Here is a 21,156-nt window from a genome sequence, read left to right on the forward strand (position 1 = left end):
TTTTTGCCATACAACCACGAGGGCAGTAGCGTGCTGTGCTTCTTCTGGAGAAACGTTCTATGGCTAAGATAAATAATAAAGACTCCGTTCGTTACAGGCATATCGATGCCTTTTATCCGGAAGTAAGAGAACATATTCTCCCTCAGCTTGGAAAGCAAACTTGAACCTCACTTAATTCACTTCCAAACCTGCCTTAGTCTCAAGTAGTTTTTAAATCTTTTTATGTATGTGTACTGTACCGTCCGTCGATCTCGTATCTCATTCCAATCGCCTCGCTCTACGCTTATTTATAATATGTAGCCCACCAAGCTAGCTCTTGGGCGGGGATGCCAGAAGTGTATTTCTCTCTCTACCTAAGCTAGCAGTGGTCTCTCTCTTCGCTCTGTCTTGAGTAGAGTCCATTCCTGTTCGTTCGTCTGAGCGAACTAGACAGACGATAGTTTAATTGATTACAGGGGTTGGTTATAAGCCTTTCGGTCGATCGTATATATACCTTTCCATTGTACCAAAACCATAAAAGTAGGCGACATTTCACCACAAAAAAACTAGCTTTTAGAGAGAAAGTTAGTCTTTCTCACAGTACACCAGGCCCTTAAAAAGAAAGCATTTTGCTTGCGCTAACGCCTGAGGTTCTTCATTGGGAAATCACTTGGCTTTTGAAGCAGCTGGTAGCCAGCCAGGGTTGTTATAGTATATTCTGCTCGGCCCAAGCCCTTAAAAGGAAAAGAAAAGCGTATGGCTTGAAATCATATAGTCAGAGGCTAAGGATTGCTCTAACGGCAAAGAGTTTATTAGGTGTGAGTGCGCGAAGCGGTATGGTTGTCAGGCTTATCCTAGTTTAGTTGTTAGATCGGCTCGTAAGGCTTTCTTTGACTCGTGTTGTACCGTAAGAACCTACGTGAAGAATGTTCTGGAATCAGAGCAGAAGCCTGAGCCCAGGGCTGAAGAAGCAAGCCCCCTATATAGGCCATACACTAGGGCGGGCCAAGAGAGAGACGCGACCGGGTATGAAAAGCACTTGTTGGCCTGGAGTTCGTCCTTTCGCTCATACCAGGTGCGGAAAGCTTGGAGTCGAGTAGCTCGTCTGCTACCATAGAGGAGGGTGGTCTAAAGGCGGGAATTCAAAAACCCGGCCCGAATGAATAATTCTTTCAAATAAATTGCATCATTGTTATTATGATTCCCGTGGATTTGGGGAATACTTGTTACTGACCTCTCGAATTGACGCTTCACCTCTCACTTACTTTTATGATTCCGGGGAATAAAGAATAACAGGAGAACGCAGCGCTTCCCAGGGCATACCACCACTATCTTTGAAAAGAACAGCCACCAGCCTGGCGATCAAGAAAAGGTGCAGGCGACCATAGGGAGCAGGTATTCACTTCGAGGGAACCTCTCACTAAAAGAGAGGGTGTTAGCCCTGGAAAGAGAAATGGTAAGGAATATATGTAAAATCTCAAATAGGCATTGGCTTGGGAAAGATCAAAGGAGATCAAAACACTTAGGCTTTCCACCTGGATCTCTTTCTTGATCCCGATGTATCTCTAGTTCCTCTTGGAACACTACAAACTACATCAGGGAGGTAACTTATTACTTAAATGTATATCCGGTGCCTCTCTATCTCTTTATCCACGTCTAGCAACTCCGGATACAGCACACAACGATTCTTCCAAAGCATATGACCTCCTTCCGGATTGATCAGCCAGCTTGACTTATTCCTACTTCTATCTAGCGCACTACGGCTTAACTGACGTTTACTACTTCTATCAAGTTCCGTCAAGCTCAGGAACAAGAACAAGAACAAGCACTCAAACGGGGCGGGGGTGAAGCAGACCGGCAGCCAGATATGACCAAAGGCAAGAACAAGGTTTACATCTTGGGTGAAGGTTCAGTTGCACAAGGTCTATAAACCCCGTATTTTCAATTTAAAAGTCTCATTCTGCACAAGAGGGGCATAAGCGAGGATCGATCTGAAAGAGAGTAAGCTTAGTGAATAGGGACTAAGGAGACGAAGCTGAAGTAGTTTCCGAAGGAGAATCCGTGGATCTAGTTTCATCAGCAACAGAGGCAGGGAGGGCATCGGCTTCAGTTGATTCCGTTTATTCAGTTGTGGATTCTCGCTTTAGTAGCTTATCTGAAATGGAATTGAATACAAGTGTATTGTAGTCAGGGCCGGGCCTACTCCTTTTAGCAGTAGAAGGGAAGTCTTCATCCCGGAGCATACGACGATTCTTTCGCGAAGAACTAGCTCGTTTCAGCATCAGCAGCAGAGTCCGTTTATTCTGTCTGTTCCACATCCCCGTACTCTCGCTTTGAATCCATATCTTGCTAACTGGCTACTTTTCTAGTTCCGTTACATAAGGGCCTTATCTTGCTGCTGGACCTGAGCCGTATGCCTAGCCTATCCATAAGTTCTGCAGGGCATTCATCGATAGGAACCACTAACTCTGCTGTCGTTAACTCGTCGGATGCGGGGTTAAAAAGGGTTACTTAGCGAGTTGAATCGGGGGATCTCGTTTCAGCAGCAGCAGTAAAGGCAGTTTCTTCAGTCGATCGAGTTGACTATGAATCCGTCTCTTGCTTGGCTTGGGACTCCACTCTTATCAGTGTAGTAGGGTAGTGAGTCTTCTTCAACGGAGCGAAAAATAGCTTAAAACCAAGTTTCCGGAGGGAAGAACTACATTAAACTCAGTTATTGATCCACCACCATCAGAAGGAGAGCTCGTTGAAGCAGCACGCTTTGTTTTTATTGGATATGCGGAGAACCAAAAGAGGGGCCGAAGCGCGTCAGGTTGAAAGAGAGTACCTGGGGGGCTAGCCTACTGATAGAAAGAGACTGAGAAACAAAACCCGGCCGGTCTTAGCTCTGCAAATCGCGAGGGGTGAGAAGCGAGTGTAAACTACGGCTTTAAAGCCTGAATTAAAGTATAGTTTCGTCAGTGCTTGCTACGGATCTGATCAAGAGTGAGTTCCGTCAGGGCCACTTCCAGATCCTTTAGCCGAATGTTCATCCGAAGCGCGTTTGTCTCCCCTAGTAACGTAACCTCCTCTCTTTCATCTCCTTAACCTCTAAACGAGGTCAAGTTGCTTTTCCTCTGTTTGCTGGGCCTTAGATCTAATAGGCTAAAACGATTCCACATTAAAGAAAGAACCGGACCGGACAATTGGAAGTAAGAAGGAAGCGGGCTACTCTCCGAAAATGCCCCGCCCGTAGGTTCGTTTGTCGTTGGGGCTCAAAATCTTCCTTGCTCGTTCCTAGGAACTCAGTAACGTGGCCAGCCAGGTCAGCAGGGAATGAGAAAGATACATCTAGGCCATATCACTGAGACGGGCCTTAATCGGCAAATTTAGGCTTTCTCTACTGGGAGTCATCAAAGGAGGAATGGGCATACGCTGGTTCGATAAGCCAAGGAAAAACAACCAAATGAATCTACCGAGCTTGATGTGTTAAGCATCTAGCTGGCATCTTTTTCTAAATTAAATGGTCGGCTATAAATACTTATTAATGAATACCATTGCTCTTTCTTCGTTAGCAAAAGACGGGACTCCCCTGGCAAAGATAGGTGATAAAGTGCTAAGATAAGACGTCAACCACGGGGTTGTTGCGGTTCTAGCTCCCGGCCAATACGGGCTCCCAGAAATTGTTGTCGTTTCAGCCCGTTTCGGTTGAGCGAAGGAACGCAGTAGCTCCACCGATAGGGGGAGGAACGCAGTAGCTCCGCGCGACTAGCTGATTAGGCTTCCTCTAGAAACAAGTAAACCCGCTCTATGACTACCCAAGAATCCTGTTTTCATTTTATTTTGGGAATATGGCACATCCGGACGTTGGAACAAGGCTTAAAAGCGGCATACGCGGGGGTTACCCCATTTGCATTTGCACACCTCCTCCAGAATGAGTTGAGATATCTCCTTTCTTTTAGATGTGTCTACCAATGGTTGGGGACTGGGAGTGGTTTATACTTCATTACAATCATAACCGGGCCAAAGCCAATACACATGGACATCGACGGGCTAAGTGCTAATCTGTGTAACAACGGGTATAGTCGCCGGGTAAGAAAAACTGCCTTATTTGCCAGGGCTGTAGTTCGGACCTTTCGCCGTTGAGCGAGTTTAGCTATCTAAGGTATCCATTGATTTGCTTACTACGGTATCAACAACTGGAATGACAGCCGCTGAGGGCTCGGTTAAGAAGTAGAGTGATCGATATCAGATGTACTTGCTTTGGCTTAAAATTTTTTTTTCATGGGAAATCCAATTCTTTGTTAACCTCGGCGTGGATGGCTTCTTACTAAATATTCATATTTTATAACCCTAATTTGAATAGAAAGATTAAGGCTCAGATTTGCCAATTGATAGAGAAGCTTGTCCCATCCCAAGCCCAATGTGATCTAAGTAAGACCTCTCGACAGGAGCAGCAGCACGCTTCAACGACAAGACAAATATAATTGACTAAGAATAGAAATGCGGGAAGGCTAATCTCTACTTCCTGGCCTTGCTACCCCAGAAGATGGACGGGCTGTTCCATTCTCAAACCATTTAGCTAGGGACGTCACCTCACCAATTCTCAGTGGGCGGTACACCCGGAGAGTCAATCCCGCATCTACTCGAACAAGAAGTTCCAACTCTGTTTTTTTTGCCTCTTTTTCTGGCATATGCCGTACATGACGCAGGCTAGCTAGTTTGACCCAGCTGATTGACTTATAGCTCCCCTGCGCTCAAACTTAGATAAGAATCGCCTGGGCAGGTGGATTCGCTCCTACCACCACCCTACCTTAACAAAAGCTAAGTCGCATACTGAATTACTGCTTCGCTGCCTGTGGAATGGAACCCCGTACCTCCACTTTGTTGTTTCCTTTTTTCGGAGTAAATATATCCCGAAGGAGCGAGTGAGGTTACTGCAGAATTTCTTGGACTTAGCGGACTTACCCCCATATCCCCGCTTCGTGGGCTAAACTCAAAACGAACCCTGCTTATTTCTTTTTCCGCTGAAGAGGAAGAACAAGAGTCTGGTTGTGCTTCGGCCTTAAATAGCGCCCTCTTCTCTTAGTATAGGGCGGGCTTCCCCCAAGAGAATGCCTTCACTCCACTCCCCCTTCAGACGCCTATGGAGAACTAAGGTACCATTAGGAGTATCCTTTCCGAAGGACTCGAAAACAAGCCACTATTTAACTGTTTAGGCGGCATTGAAGACGCTCCACTCGTTCGTAAGACTCGCTGCGAGTATGGAAGAAAGATAGGGTCAGCAGGCCTTAGCGCAAGCACTAAGTAAGCAAGCTACCTTTACTTCCCTGGGATATCCCCCTTCCTATAGGACGAGCCATGGGAACCCATGAGATTGATTGAACAAGCCTTAAAAGCGAAGAAGAACCTAATCGATCAAATCTATTCGTGGAATTAGAAGAGGGGCTATATAATTAAAGAAAGTCATTCGTACCAGTACCACACTATTTCAATCAAATACCGCCCCTGGTAATTATTATCATCTAACTGGCACATCTGTCCTTTGCACCTCTCCAATGGTAATCATGCAGTTCCTGCCTATTTGGCCTGTACCCCAAACCAAATGTCCCGTAGTGCACTGGGTATTCGGGGAATTCTGGAGGCCCTTGCTGGTATCATCCCAATCCTAGTCCCGGAAGGTAGCCCTTTGCCTTTTTTTACTTTAGGATTTTGGGGTTGCCCTTTCCCCTTACCCATATGAGTAGGACGGGAGCAACTCTTTCCTCGGAGGGCTGAATTCCACCATGTTAACTTCCTGCCCTTTCTAATAAAGAATTCCGGCTCCGTCGGATCTCCAATCTGAACCTTACTAATAGGGGGGCACGAATCCAGCGTAGTCTCTCACTTTCTTAACAGGCGGACGATCCGGATCTCCGTGAATCATAACGATTTGGCTGCCCTGGATGAATCGGACCTTCTGATGGAGTGTGTATAGTAAGGCGTTTGGTTCAGCGACGCCGCTCCAATTGTATTCACCTCTGCTTTAGCCCGAGAGGTCCCGGCAGACTTTTTCTGCTTATTATTCGAGGACCCGTTGCAAATTGCAAAGCAACGGCGTAGAAAGGGGGAGCGAACGCCCAGCTGCCAATGCATCTTCTATCTGGCAGCCAGCACAAACTAAAGAATGAAAGGTTGGATGATGGGTAAGTGTCAACCTATTGGTATACTTAGGGTTCAGGCTCTTCAAGACCATAGCAATTTGATCTTCCTCCGAGGGTCTCTTTTGAAACTGAGCAGCTTGGGCCCTTCCCCTCTATAGTAAGCTATGTGATGAAGTCGGTGAAAGACTCAGTGGGTCCTTGCTTAACGAGTTCTAGCTTACGCCTTGATAACTGAGTTTTTTTATTGTATGCATAGTGCGTCACAAAGGCGTTAGCCAGATCTGGCCGTGTGCGAATGGTATTTGGGTCAGTGTTCATCAACCAAGTCAGCGCGGGTCCGGTCAAACTGCGCTGGAATAGTTGGACAAGTAGCTCATTGTCGATTCCCATGGGCTGTAGAGTTCCGACATACATCCTGCCTTTAAAATTGAAGCTCCGAGGTAAGCCTCTTTTTATCCTATTTTGTTATGCATTCGGTTCCGTTATACTTATATATCTCTGGCCACTTAAAACCGTACGGAAGCCTTACTTTGGGGTATAGGGAGAGATTATCAAGATCTACAACATCATACTTGTCCCCAGTCAATTTATTAACTGCCCGTTCAAGGCGACTGATCTTCTCCATCAGAGGATCGGACGGCTGTGGTGGGACGTATGGCACTATCTGATTCATGGGAGTGGGAGCCAAGGACACGGCCGGTACTGCAGGAGGCTTTCTTCAGATCTCTTTCTCGTAGTGATCCACAGGTTCAGGAACTGCGGGCTGATTCTGAACTGAAGGGGGTACTGGGTCTACAGGTCTAGCATCTGCTACTCTTGGTTGGCTTTGTGGTTGTGGATCTGTGTCCCCTGAGCCGGGGTGGTAGATGGAGGGTTTGTTCCTTGAGCAGCAGGTGCAGCCAGGGTATTTCGGCTACCTGCGAGGTCAATTGTGCTAGCATCCAGGCAATCTCAGCTAGTTGACGGCTAACTACCTCGTTAGAAAGTTGCTGATTTGCCGGGGCTGTAGGGTTCCGCTGGTGGTTAGAGCCAGTAGACTCTTCATTGTCCCCATCATAGAGAGTAAGCAAGTTACCTCGGTGACTGGCGTTGTTGGCCATGATCTCTGGGTCTGATTCACCAAGGCGTTCTAGGTCCTCTATTTTGACTAACCTCCTGGACGGGCCTCTAGTAGTTCGCACCCACCCGCGGTTTGCAAACTGACGGCGAACCGAGTCTAAGAAAGATTCCTCTTGTGCCGAACCTATGGTTCAACACTCAAGATTAGGGATAAAAACCTAAAGGCTGACACCGGCTTAATATAATAAATAAGGTTTAGAAAGACCGCAAAGATGTGTGCTTGCCGCTGTATGCTTCCTGATTAACGTCCGATGTTGCACTGCTGTATGCTGAATCAAGCGGTCCCGGAAATAAGTGCGTACTGAGTGTAGTGCAATTTATTGGGTTCCTTAGCAGGCTATGCCTAGGTTCAGTACATGCATGAGGCTCAACACGGGTATAGGCTTAAGGCTTACCTTAGCAGGCTCTCGCCCTATATACCTCGTAGCCCGAAGACTAGTCGCTGGTACTGGCTAAGGGTGTGGGAGTTCGCATCTATGGTCAATCAATAGGTCCGTTTTGACCTTCTTTTCGGTTGGACCAGATATTTTAAAACCAGGGCTTTTAATGGATATCTGAAAACCTTTTCTTTTGATAAATCAGAACAGATACGGAAGCCTTGAGTCTAAAAACCTCATCAACTCCTTCTTCTAGTAATGCTGCTTAAACTCGCTCTCTAGGATCTATGTTTACCCAATAGTTGAGGAATTATCGACCAACCCCGGAAGAGCAGGGATAGAAGACTAAGTCAACCTCCTGCCTTGATCGACTCCTCCATTCATCGCCTACCATGGACACTTCGACTCCCCCCATCATAAGTAGGGCCTTTCCCTTTTCCTGTGCTTTTTCAACCTCGGTTAATGTAGTATTGAAATAATAACCTCTACTATGAAAATAGTAAGGATTATCCGGCCACTCCCCGTGTTCTTTCAATGCTTTGCTTTGGGAACCGGGCACGGCGAGAGGAGGCTGCTCAACTAGCCCCCCTGGTGTACGAAAGCAGCGAAGGAAGAGGAGCACAACCGTCACTTGCGAAGCGAACAAAGCTTAGCGCTCAAACAAGCCCTCTGATCCTGAGGTGAGGGTGCAATGCCTATCCGTCTAATAGAATATTTCTATTCCAACACACACAGAACGAAAAGGACAATATACAGGATGGGTAGAAAGAGTTGTTTGACTCGATCCATGGTCCGAAACTACGTTATTCTTCGCATCGAGAAGGAATAATACCGCAACAGATCCTATGTGTTAGTTCTCTGCTACTTCAGCTATATGCTTATAACTAGTCTTTTCCTACACCAGTTTGAGGCCTAACGACTGCTCTGCATCTCCGGTGGAATTTTCCAGTTTGCTGCAATATCCTTGGAGCAGAGGAAGGGAGATCATAGGAAGATAATTTACTTTAGTTAGTCGGGACCGTTCGTAAACCACGCCTCCCAGCCATCGCCTTCAGTCTGTCTGTCTTCTTTTTTCCTCTCTTTTCTACGTTACGATTTTGCTTCTGACATTTCTAGTGCTTAGGGGCGTAGCGGAAGACCAAGCCAATCTCGACAAACAGTTGATAAGTACAAGAAAACGGATACGCGTTAGCCGGAGAAAGGTAGCTAGAATATAATATATTCAGAGAAGAAGAGTGAAAGGCAGTTGGAACTATAGGCATTACAGCCTGAGGGAATACAATAGAACAAGAGGGATATCCCGTAATAATAATATTCTTTTTATCCTCCAGCTTGAGCTAAAGGTTCGTATTGGAAAGGATGAAGACTGATCTCTTAATAGGAGACTTCGGTCTAGGAACAAGAGAGATGAGACCTCCTGCCAATTACATTTTCTTAAATACTGGCCTTCGTACAACTACTAAGACTTTGGGAAAGGAGACACCTACTACTACTTTCGTCACTACTACCACTTACCTCTACTACTACTCGCACGCGTACAGCTTCCTATTCCTCTTTGTTACTGGAGATAGAAAGTACAATAGCTAGATTCTTATTAGACTACAGCTTAAGGGGCTAACGCACTTCACTCAAGACTTTAGTTGAAATCACTTTTTGAAAGGCTAAAACCACTCGTCCGACGCTATGTGAGCAGCTGAACTAGCGTTTTCATGCTCTCCAGAGGCCGTAGGAACGACAACTTAGCGAGACTGGGAGTGGTATGCCTATTACTGCGTGGGATAATCGGTCTAGAATTCCGCCCCTTCTCCTTTCCTCTCTATATGCAGGATATGGAAATAAATTCCGTACCGGACCAAAAGTATCCTATTTTGGTTCTAGCTAGATCCCCTGATCTTTAAAGCGAGTTCATATCTTTTGGCTACTGGACTTCCCCACCCTGGATCGTCGGGTTTTTCCTCTGATGACTTAAAGGTAAGCTTGCTTGTGTTCGGGCTTTCGAGTTTGATATCACCATATACTAGTGCTAGTGCGGGTGAAAGTTGCTCGACCATAGGTAGGGACTCGCTCGACCATAGGAGAGGGAGAGGGAGAGGAAGGGATCATTGAGGGCATTCCTGGTCTTACAGTGCATTCATGCAGCAAGATTCAGATTGAATGGACATAGAGGGAACGGGGTCTAGTTCAGTTTTCAGGGTGAAAGCCTCGAAAAAGGCTTAGAGCCATTTCCTAGCAACACAAGGCAGGCTAGAAAGGCGAGAGGAGCTATAGTAGCTACATGAAACCAAGTCATTCTTTCTAGAATACTTGCTGGCATGCGAGACGAGACTGGAACCAAGGCCAAGGGCAGGAGCTCCACCAACAGGAACCCTATCATCAACCAATAGGCCAGGTTCGTAGACTGGGTACATAGAAAGGGGGAAGGGACGCTAACAAGTACTAAAAAAAGACTTTCCACAAGGAATTATTATCGCTTAGCGCTTGTGCTAAGGATTGGCTCGATCTTCTTATTCAAGGATTCTTCTGCCTCACAAGTGCCGGGCGATCCCGACCGCACTGATGCGGCTTAACCATCGTTTATCCACAGATGCTACTTTGAAACAACTTGGAGGGGAACGCATCCCTTAGAAGCTGCATGAGCACTTTAACCAAAGAATGTAGGTCATAGCTAAATAAAAGGAGCATTACTTCGAACCAACAAGAAAGAAATCCAATTTGGAGTACTAACCAAAGGAGTGGCACTTGAAACGTAGAAAGACCAAAAACCCAGCCTCTTGCTGAACGAGATTCTCATTCTCTTTTCCAAGCCCGGTTATTGAACCTATGCTCTACTCAATCCCAAGTACCCGTATACGCTACCTTCCTTGATCGACCCAGAATGTACTATCTCTAGCCGTGAATTCACTACACGAACATTTAACATATGAAAGATAAACGAGATCCATTGCACAAGTATGCTATTTCAATCAGTCCATGCTATCCGCTACACAGGCATATTCTACCCACTACACAGGGTTATTCAATTCCGTTTAATTCAAGACAAGAAAGGGCAGGAACGCTTCAAATAGACTGCTGTGGACATATTATTCAGAGAGCCGCATAGACCCTCGATTTAGTTTAGAAACAAGAAGATTACAGCCTAGTAGTTGGTGGAGGCACTAAGTACCCTTTGGGTATGACGAAAGGCTACAGCTATGCATAGGAAGTCTCAGTTAATGGGATGCCGGGTTCCCTTTGAGTGTAGAAAAGCTGCTGCTCGACTTGAATTGAGGTTGTGCCTCTTCCAATCGCCATAGTTAAACTTCTGATTAGCCCTACTCTACTAGATTTGCCATAGCAAATTCGATAAAGGAGGGGTGAAAGACTTAAATTTCTATATATGTAGAAAGGACACAACCTTTTTAGAAACAAAGACTACGAGACTTTAGATTATCCATCCACTGTTACAAGAATGATATGTGCCTCCATTAGGAAGAGAGGGAGAATGTAACTCAGTTTCGGTTAAAGTTGGCTTGCTGGATCTTGGAGTTGAACGTGAATAATTGTGAGAAATTACCCCCTTGTGTATCCTTCTGTTCCTAAGGGAAGGGGCTTACTCATATAAAATATATAAAATAAAGTTTGCACTTAATCTATTAAGGTATTTCATTCCAATCTTCTGATCTTCAACTATTCTCACCCCTCGGAGTCTAAAAAGATGTGTATCTTGCTATTGGTATCAATCGGTCCTCTCTTTCCTTTTGGTGGTATAGCCGCATGTGTAGATTACCCTTATTCTTCATCTTCTCTACCCTTCGGTTGCTTAGGGCGCCCTGAGGGATTCGCCTCTAGGAGAAGAGTTATTGATCACATAGCTTGGGTACTAGAAGTTGCGGATCGTATCATTCGGGCAGAGCCTGGGTCCCTTAGTATTATGTATAGCGCAGCTCCCTCAAAGTTTCTTTTGCTAGTTTTGTTCCGATCGATGAAGGAGACTCTACTAGTCGGTAGCGCGCGGATTCGTTTTCCTATTTCACTGGGATCGGTCCTAAGGCGCGTGCTTCAATATTGTCTTGATTGGCAGTCGCTCTTCTGTATTTTTAATCTTCAGAGATACCCTTAGAGTTCTGTCCTGAATGGGAGGGTTGTTGAGTCAAGTCAAGAAGAAGAAAAAGAAAGTCCCACAAAGGAATCTTGGACAATGGGCACAAGTCTTTCTTTATTAAAGTTTTTATTAGTATCTCCATTATAATTAGCATTTCTATCAGCTCTGCTCTTTTGTCTCCTGAATATCATCTCGAGACCCAAACAACGAGATCCGGATTGGAACCAACGCATATTGATTCAAAGCTTATGGCCCTTCAATACAACCCCCCTCTGTATAAAACCGTAAGTGAGCGGTGCCAAAGAATACTTAACATCTTCCTTCTTTGGCGCTGTTGGAGATGCCCCACAAGGCCTTCTTTCTCAAGATTGAATTATTCGCGGTGAACAAAAGGAAGCAACGCCGCTACAAGCAATAGAAAGCAACGTTTATTAATCCATTTCAGTAGGTGGCGGTGTACACTAGGTATCAACAAAGGACGCTTTCTCTCACCCAGCCCTTAGGAGGTGTTAACTCTTCGCCTTCGGCTTTCCATTGAATGATCCATCCGGTGTGCTATTTATACTCCGTCAGTGAGGGCTTCTCCCTTTTCAATCTACATGGCATACGTACACGAATATTATCATCGACTCGGCTCAAAGCATATGATCAAAGCTCTAGTGGCGCACATAGCAATATCAGAATGGAATTCTCGTCGGCCTGACCGGCAGTAATAGCGAACTAACACTGTTCTAATAGAAAGGGGGAGTCCCTCTTTGCGGTAGATAACGCAACCGAACACAAAATGAAGCTTTCAGTCTCGCAAAGCATCTGGGCCCCCCGGAAACAGCCAGCGAATCGATAACTGAACAAGAGGAAGTAGAGCGTCTCACGACTCTATATGCTGTACCACATACTAAGACCAAAAGCCGTTCTTAATAGAAGTCCCCAGGAGCTGGTTCCTTGAAAACTCTTCCCTCTCCTGTCTTTGAGGAATTCCACGTGCAAGAGGGTCTACTCTCATTGTTGAGGTACCCCCGTTCACTCCGAGGCCATTCAACGGCCATTCCACGAGGTAAGCCCGCTAACCCCGAAAGTCATTGTCTCCTGGTTCGTTCTTCCTGTGGATTCCCTACCAATCTAAGTAAATAAGGGTTCTCGAACCCCGTCTCTCCCGTCATTGAGGTAAGCGCGGCTATCCCGATCCGGCTTTTCGGGCTAACCATTTAAAGATGAAAGATTTCCCTCGGGTAATTAATGGCAGGCGCTCTCCGAGCCCTGTGCTTTCCTGTATGTGAGGAAGGGGAGTTATTCTGTTTATGGAAATAAGAGGGATACCTTCAGTGCACGAACTGCCTTTTATTTATTTGGGGCACCTAATCTTCCGTATTTGTATTTAATGAGTACAAGGAATTATTATCGCTTAGCGCTTGTGCTAAGGATTGCTCTCTTCCCTTCTTCCTTACTCTAACAAGTAAGCAAGTTTCACTCCCTCTCCCTATGGTCGAGTGAGTCCCTACCTTTGGTCGAGCTAGTAAACTTCCTTGATGTGGAGTGGTACCGGGGGGTTGAAGCTCTTAGCTCAATGGCTGCTCCTTGCAGAAGGTTCTGAAAGAATTTTAGGTCCTATCTTTAGACTTCTTTAAGTAAGTTTCCTGCGCTGCTTTTCCCTTGAGCGAAGAACCGAAGTAATGAAAGCGTGCCGGTTCTGAAAGAAGGAGAGTGTTCTTTGACTGAGGATCAAGACAACAAAGGTTATGAAGGAAGTGCGTTTTCCGTGCTTTAGAATAGAAATTGGTAGAAACCCACGTACTCTTGATTCAAATCACTCTGTTTTCCCGTGGTTTTCATAGGAACTGGTAGAAGCGAAGGTAAAAAGCATTCATGAAGAAGCAGAGCACCAAGGGGAGTTACTTGCTCGACCGTTAGAGTAAGGCAACCGTTTAGGTTGTGTTAGAATGGGAGTTCCTGTGAAGGTGCCGAAGGTGAAGCAGCTTTACGACGAGAGTGAAACACTAGGGCATCGAAGGTAGGTTACTTGCTCTTTAAGGAGGGTAGCTCGACCAACAGGAGAGGGAGTTTACTCGTTAGAGCGAGGCGATTGGAATGAGGGTGCGCTCGAATGAAAGCTCTAGAGAGGAGGCACCAAAGGTTACGAAGTCAAAGAAATTATGCCATTCTTTTTCCATTTCCCCTAAAGGTTCTGAAAGAAAAGGGGAAGGAGAGGTGTCCTTATTGACTGGGGAAGAAAGGGAGGCAGGAACTGTTGAAAAGAGTCTATTTTACCGTGTTTTTCCATAGCAATGGTGCTTTCACCCGTAGGACTGTGTCACTTCACCATGTCACTTTTTGATTCGAAAGGGCATTAAGATGGTATAGCTCGAGGTGAAGAGCACCACCTTCCTTTCAGAACCTTTCTAGTAAGTAGCTACATTCCTTTCTTTTACTTCGTAACCTCTTGTCACTCTTTCCTTGCGATGCCTTCCTGAAGGTGAGGCTCCAAAGGGAGTTTACTTGCTCGACCGTAGGGAGAGGGGTGAGGCTTCTGTCTCAGCGACTCTTCCTTGCGGTTAGAAGGACTTTTTCTGTCTACTCTTCCCTATGGTATCTTTAGCCGCCCTTGAGTCTGCTTGCCCGCTCTGTGGAGGAGAGAAGCAACGCTTTACGACGACAAGGCACCGAAGGTGAGGCAGCGAAGTAACCGAAGGTGCGCGTTGGGATGCGAGTTCCAGGGAGTTAGGGAGCGCAGCTTATTGACTCCGTTATCAGGACAAACAAGCAAAAAAGAGTTGTTTTATGAGCGAAATGACCCTTAATTGCTAGTAGTTTGTCCTTATCTGTTGCGCGGTAAAACCATGAAATATCTCATCACCTTCGGTGCCTTGCTTTCTCGTTGTCCTTGGCATCACTGCATGAAGCTATTGCTAACAGAGAGCGAGTGGCCCCTTGGAAGGAACACGAACGGAGGGGAAGCAGCTCTTCCTGTCTTCTTAATGTGGAGCTACGTGGTATGGGGGTGCTCCCCCATCCTCTAACCGTTTAAAGCAGCTTAAAGAGAAGAGCTAGTCGTTATACTCCTATCTCCTTACCTTCCTTGCGCTATAAGAGGAGTGAACGCTTCCTGGGAGGGAGCATGAATGGTGTGGAAGTGGTTGTTCTTTGCCTGCTGTTCCTGTTGTTTTAACATTACTTAACTCCTAGCTCCATAACTTCCTTGCTCTTATAGTAAGTGAACGCTCTCTCGAAAAGAGCATGCGCGGAAGGAAAGTTCTTCCTTTCTTCCTGTCTCTAGCATCTAACAGCCTAAAGGGAAAGCTGCTAATCATTACACTCCTAGCAAGCTCGCACACTTCCTTGCGCTACATAGTGAGTGAGTGAAGGAGTTGGTTACTTTGTTGGTTGTTCCTCCCTCCTTTCTTTCAGAACCTACTACAGCCAAAGAAGCCTTTCTCCCTGTCTCCGAAAACGGACTGAGAGCTTTATTGAGCACGATAGAAAATTGCATTTATGGGGGGATATAAATACCTCTTAACGCCTGATCTCAGTGTAGCTTCTTCGCTTCTGAGGCACTTAAAAAAGATAAAAATGGAATTTTAAAGAGGAAGATTAAACTAGCTCGACCAAAGGGAGAGGAGACGGGAACTCTTTGACAAAAGGGTGTTTTCCCGTGTTTTTTGGCGTGAAACGTGTTTTCACCCCTTGCTTTTTTTGAAACAAAATCCGTTTTCCGGGGATTTTTAATAGGAATCGGGGTTGTAGTAAGCGGGGAGTTTGACTTTTTTGTCGGGCTCCACAAAGCCTTTCGCCGACATCAATAACATTTCATATCTCACGAATTGGATTCGAACCAATCAAGCTACTTCCCTTTTAGTAGATCGTGAGTGGGTCTGTCGTCCTCCTAATTAAAGTCCTCCTAAAATCAATAGCATTTCGTCGGAATACATCCTGTCTTTTCACCTTTGTAGTCCTATGCATAGTCAGTACTATAGCCCCAATCATGGCTACTAATAAAATAAGACTAGGAACCAAAAACCAGACGAAATAGTAGGTATAAAGTAAATTGCCCAATGTTTCCAAATTCGTCCAACTTTGCACCTTTCCGGCATAAACCGTATATCTCAGAGAGGTCGTATTTCTTTGGGTTGGTAGTAATGGAATGGTTTCATTATCTAAAATGAAGAACATTTCCCACCAAAGGATCAGTCCAATAATACCACTCACTGGTAAATAGCGCAATACTTCTTCGTGAATCTCCGCTATTTGAATATGGAACATCATAACAACGAATAGGAATGAAACGGCTATAGCTCCTATATGAACTACTGGGAAGATCATTGCGAAGAAGTCGAGACCTAACAAAAGAAGTAAACCTGAAGTGTCGCGAAAGACTGGAATGGGAAACAAAACGGAATGTACCGGATTTTTTGCACGTGCAACCATCAAACCAGAGACCAAAGCAGGGCTCGACAAAACGGAAAGTATCATGACTTATTAAGATTCACTTGTAGTTCCGCTTCTTGCTCTAACAGAAAGACTTTTCGGAAATCTGGTTGGTCCAACCAAGAAAGGCATGGGAGTCTTTGGGCGTATTTCATACGCAATTTCTTTTTTCTCAATTCAATTGCAGTCTCCGAAGTCCTTCTTGATCGATGGTCCCCATTAGCATTAGTGCCAATTAGTAGCCGCTCTTTTTGGAAGGCGAGGTACTCATGTGTGATCGCGGATTCCGCGGTAGCAGTAGTTCTAGCTCTACATTAGGAGCGCGGGGGCTCTATCTATCTAAAGGGGGTACGGACCCCTTCCATAGTACGGTACGATGCAGTTGAAAAACGTAAGCCCGGTTGGGCTTACGTTTTCTTGCTTTTCTTTGTTGAACCCTTTACGGTCTACCCTCTTTCTCGATATCCCAATTCTAGCGGTCGTTAGCAGAAGTAGAGATAGGGGGAGGTAGGAATGGAATGAGGGCCCGTACTCGTCTTAGAGCTAGTTTGACTTAGTGTACAGGACAGTGGTATGCGTGTCAGGGGAAGAAGCCAAGACCTCTTAGTTACCAAACCTTCGCCCATAGCCTAAAGGAGGAGAGGAAGCTTTAGAAAGTGACTCTTTGGACTAGTCTCATAGCCATCTATCTCTATAGCATCCCGCAATTCCTGCTCCTTCCCGTCCTTCTTTTCGTTCTTGATAGCACAGGAAAGAGACTGTTCTTGGTCCTTGGCCGTCCTTTGTCCTCTTTCGATAATACCATAGATGCTATTGGTCCCGATCTTCGATTCAATCTGGGAATGGTTGTTAAAGAGACCCGTGGTAATCGTCTTTTTTTTCTTTATCCGAGGTCTTAGCTATCTTTAATCAGGCTAATCTTCTTCCTAAAGATCCCATCCTGCTTAGAAAGATAGCAGCCAGAAAGAGAATGTATAAAAAGCTATGATAGCGGAGTTAAGTTAAGTGGAGAAGTAAGTAGACTGGACAACTAAGAGGGAGACATTAGTGATTCCCCTCCAATCGATAGCTCAGAAAGAAGGAAAAGGGATTACTTCTTACTCATCTCAGATGCGGCTAATCGACTGATGATCTTATCAACTTACTCGGTATATGGAGAAAGTCATCAACAGACTTGTCTTGACGCTGCTTGGCTTCCGTCAATTCTCTTACGCCTACGCACTAAAGGCAAAAGGATGTTTATCTGTACTTCCTCTATCTTACGTCCTTTGACTTCACTCCGCTACGCACCTTCAAACAGCCTAGTTGTCCTAAGAGCGGATTCATCCCCAGATGGGCAAGGGAAAGCCTAAACCTTACTCCGCCAAGCCCTTCTTGCAAAGACCGGTAATGCCACATCTAAGAGAAGAAAGCATCGAATCCTCTCTTTGCTATAGTTAAGATATCCCCTGCTATATCTGCTGTTGAGAATCCTCTTCCAAGGAAGTCTTCTTTTTTTTCTTTCCCCCCAATCGTCTCTTGCAAGAGATGGGCTTTATAGAATCGGATGGCAAAGAGAAAGACTAACTAACACTCTCCATCCTTTCTTATATTATATACGCTACGCTATTTGCAGTGAAGTGCCTTATGCCGAAAATTGTCTTGCACATAATCGTCTTCATCCCATGCTGCTTGACGGAATGCCTTCTAGAACGAGAGTGAAGAAAGAAGGGCAGAGAATGTCTTTTTTCTCGATAGCCAGTCGCGCATTCTTCCTCTCTTACTTTCCCTTTCGCGGGTAAGTAGATAGTCGGTCCCTTCCCTGGCCCCGCAACCAAGAGTCACTCGTCGAAAGCTTGATTGACCAGGAAGACAAGCAATAGGAAAGAAATCCCAATAAGGAAAGCCATTAGCCAGCAGGCAAGTAGTACGGCCAAGACTCTAAATAAGAAGACTCGCCAAAGTCCAGCTTTAAACATCCGGAAAGAAGATCAAGCGAAAGCCCAGCGGCTAGAATTTCTATTGAACCTTTACAGCTACAGTGCCCAGATCGTTACGCCTTTCTTTCCTTTCGGACTAATAAAAGCAACCAAGACTTAGCAATGGCAATGGCGTCCTCTGCAAGCGTAGCAGTTGGTGGAAGGGGAAGAGGAGGTCGTATACGGGCCTTAACCAAATCGAGGTGAAAATAAGCCTATTTAGGGTTAGGTAATGAGGAATTTGAAGTGCTTCACTGAATAAGTGAAGGAATGGGTTCAACTTGGAGATGGAAGTATTGAAAGACAGATCGACCAATGGGATAGCAAAGATCCCGAAAAAGGCTACCATTCCGGCGGAACGGAGGGAAATAACTCAGAAAGTCAGGGAGCTGCTTGCGCTCAGGGGGAGCTCAGTAACAGGGTCTTCTTTCTGCCTCTGTATTCGCTACTACTTCTTCTTAGCTCTTAGCTAGGGCAATACTCCTAAGAATACTCCCAAGTAAGGGAAGCTCTGACCAGAAGATGGAATCTGTACGGCGGATAGGTGCATCTGTTGAAGGCATTCGAGCCCGCTTGACGGTCCCGTCAAAGCAGTTCTTTTTGGTACATTCCTTTGCCTAACTATTCTAATTATATAGTATATAGTTAGTTATAAGGGAATGAACTGAAGGTTTGAGAAAGATCTTTGAGAATCATCCTTGAGCAGACTGCTCCACAAGAACCCCCCAACCCCCGTATTAGGGCTACGAATCTTTCGTTTTTGGTATCTCTCTCAAGATTATAGGTTCCTTCTGAAGGAATTATTATCGCTTAGCGCTTGTGCTAAGGAATGGTGGCTTTTTTCGTACTTTTAGCAGCTAGGGAACGAGAGCTACAGCTACCTTGTCTTAGGATAGGAAAGGCAAGGACGGTCCGATTAGGTTTGGGCTTTGGCTTTGGATAAGATGTCCTCAGACTAAGAGAGGCACTTAGAACCATCTCGAGCCTACTTAATTAAATAGCTTACTGCTTTCTAGCCGGCTTTAGGTCCTTGGCTGAGCAGAGGAGGAGAGAGGTGTTGGGGGACAGCCTTCCTCTTGTGGTGTTGTGGAGCGTTATCTGCCTTTACGGGTTCATCCCGCTAAGGAAAAGCTCCGGATTTTGTTTGAGCCTTTCTCCCTACTCTTTAACCGGAATAGCTATAAGTGCGTCGGTTGATGGCGACTTGCCCAGTTAGTAGGTACCCTTCTTCCCTTTCACTTTAGGAAGAAAGCTATTGATTAGAGAACTACCAGCTCCACTGACTCAATAGGCGAGGAATCGCTGGAAAAGGCATGATCACCGGCGATACAATCGAAGGAAGGAACGCCGGAAGAGGTCAAACTTCGCACAGCGTAGGACACAGCAAGACGTCAAAGAGTCAGATCTTACGTCAGCAACAGTGATCAGAGCAGCGAGAACAGCTAGCTGAGAAAGTGGAGTTTACCTATTTGACCCCAGATCTCCAGTCTCTCTCGGAGTAAGCTCCCTTCTGTCAATAAAGAAGTGAGGAATCTCTTAGAATCTCGGTGAAGACAGGCTTCTTTAGCACAGGCAACTCCATCAACTACAACGACGTAGGCGAAAAGAGGCTTTCTTAGCTACCACGTCCGGGCAAGAGCTCGCCGCCTACAAGGCTGATCCGAGGGTACGTGCTGAAGAACAACAAGCTCAAAACAGAGATCGCTGGTTAAAGAATAGGCTCATGACTAGGGAGAGGCTTTCTCTTCTTGACTTCATCTTTGGAGGACAAGTAGCAGCAGCAAGATCCGGTATCTCAAGATGGAAAACCATTGGGAGACCCAGTGTTTCCACCCTTCACTAATCTCGACATGGGAGAAGGAGTCACGGCAGCTCCTATAATAGTTCCGAGTCGGACAGATGAAGGGACCAGCTACATTCACCAGCAGCTCAACAGGACAAATACAGCTACCCATCCACCATACTATGAGTTGCACTACTCATGAGCTCTAGTTGAAAGGCCTATGAAGAAGATCGGTCAATCGGAAGTTTAATGAGAAAAGTAAAGAAGTTGTCCAGTTTTTAGAAGTGCCTAAAGATTGGTGCCTTATTCATGCTGTTGATACTAAAGCTATGAATTAGGCCCCTGGGAAGAACTCAAACCATTGGTTGATCTCTACTATATACATGCAGCTGAGCTGGAATGCATGCCACAAAAATCATTTTTGAATTTCCGCCTTTCATAATAATTGAAGTATGGAAGCATGGGACGGCAGGCTGAGAATGCATTCGATAGGACAAAGATGCGAAGGTTACGAAGTAAGGGCAGTCTCTTTACTGTGGTTTACCGACCTTCCTTCCTACCTGGTGAATACGCCATACTATAGATCTCCCACTGCTGATGGTTCAATTAAATATAACATTAAATCGGCTAGGGAGAGATGGAGCCACTGGCGCTATTGAGCCCTTCGATTCATTTCTCCGGGAGGATGCACTAGCAGGAGCCTTGATTGAAATGACTTTAGTCCCGAGGTTTGTCTGAAGGAGAGAGGACCACCAGAACTATGAGCTAAATAACGGACGGATGGATTTAGAACGGATGGAAGTTCACTCACAGACTTAGACCGCCATAGGAAGAATCAGAACGATGGAGAGACAGAGAAGAAAGAGGATAGGAATGCCAGCCGCTTGTAAGGGAGTCTCTGGTCTTTGGATCTTGGTCATCGTTGGTTCGCATCGTTCAATCAATCCCCGAATTAGCAAGCAGACATCTTTATATGGAACCGCGAGGGCCCCCTTTCATGGTTGTAGAAAAGGTTTTTTTGTTCGAATCCTTTGGTCGTACAATAACAAGTTTTTAAGTATATAGTCTTCGATGAAAGAAAGAGAACAAACAAAAAAATAATGGGAACAATCAATATTGGTGATGCAAGCATTGCTGTATTAGATCCAAAGGTTTTTTCTTGACCTAGCAAGGACTCTTAAATATTAAAAGAAAGTAGAACCTAAAAAGAAGAACATCGGATGTTTATTTAGGTTTGGAACCCTCTCTTTTTTCCCCATCCGCAGGAGGAAAAATTCAGGTTGCTGTTCAAGTTAGTGAAGTTATTTCAGACCGGAAT

At 45.4% G+C, this 21,156-nt stretch overlaps 1 protein-coding gene across 1 annotated transcript; it reads right to left on the reverse strand.

Moving 5' to 3' along the window:
• Positions 1–15,524: 15,524 nt before the first annotated feature.
• nad6 (NADH dehydrogenase subunit 6) lies at positions 15,525–16,142 on the reverse strand. Its single transcript has one exon. It carries the CDS (start codon positions 16,140–16,142, stop codon positions 15,525–15,527), a length of 618 nt encoding a protein of 205 aa, YP_010438336.1.
• Between the last annotated feature and the right edge of the window lie 5,014 nt (positions 16,143–21,156).

The sequence above is a fragment of the mitochondrial genome of Prunus mume, assembly GCF_029339155.1.
Source record: "Prunus mume mitochondrion, complete genome".
Classification (NCBI taxonomy): Eukaryota; Viridiplantae; Streptophyta; class Magnoliopsida; order Rosales; family Rosaceae; genus Prunus; species Prunus mume.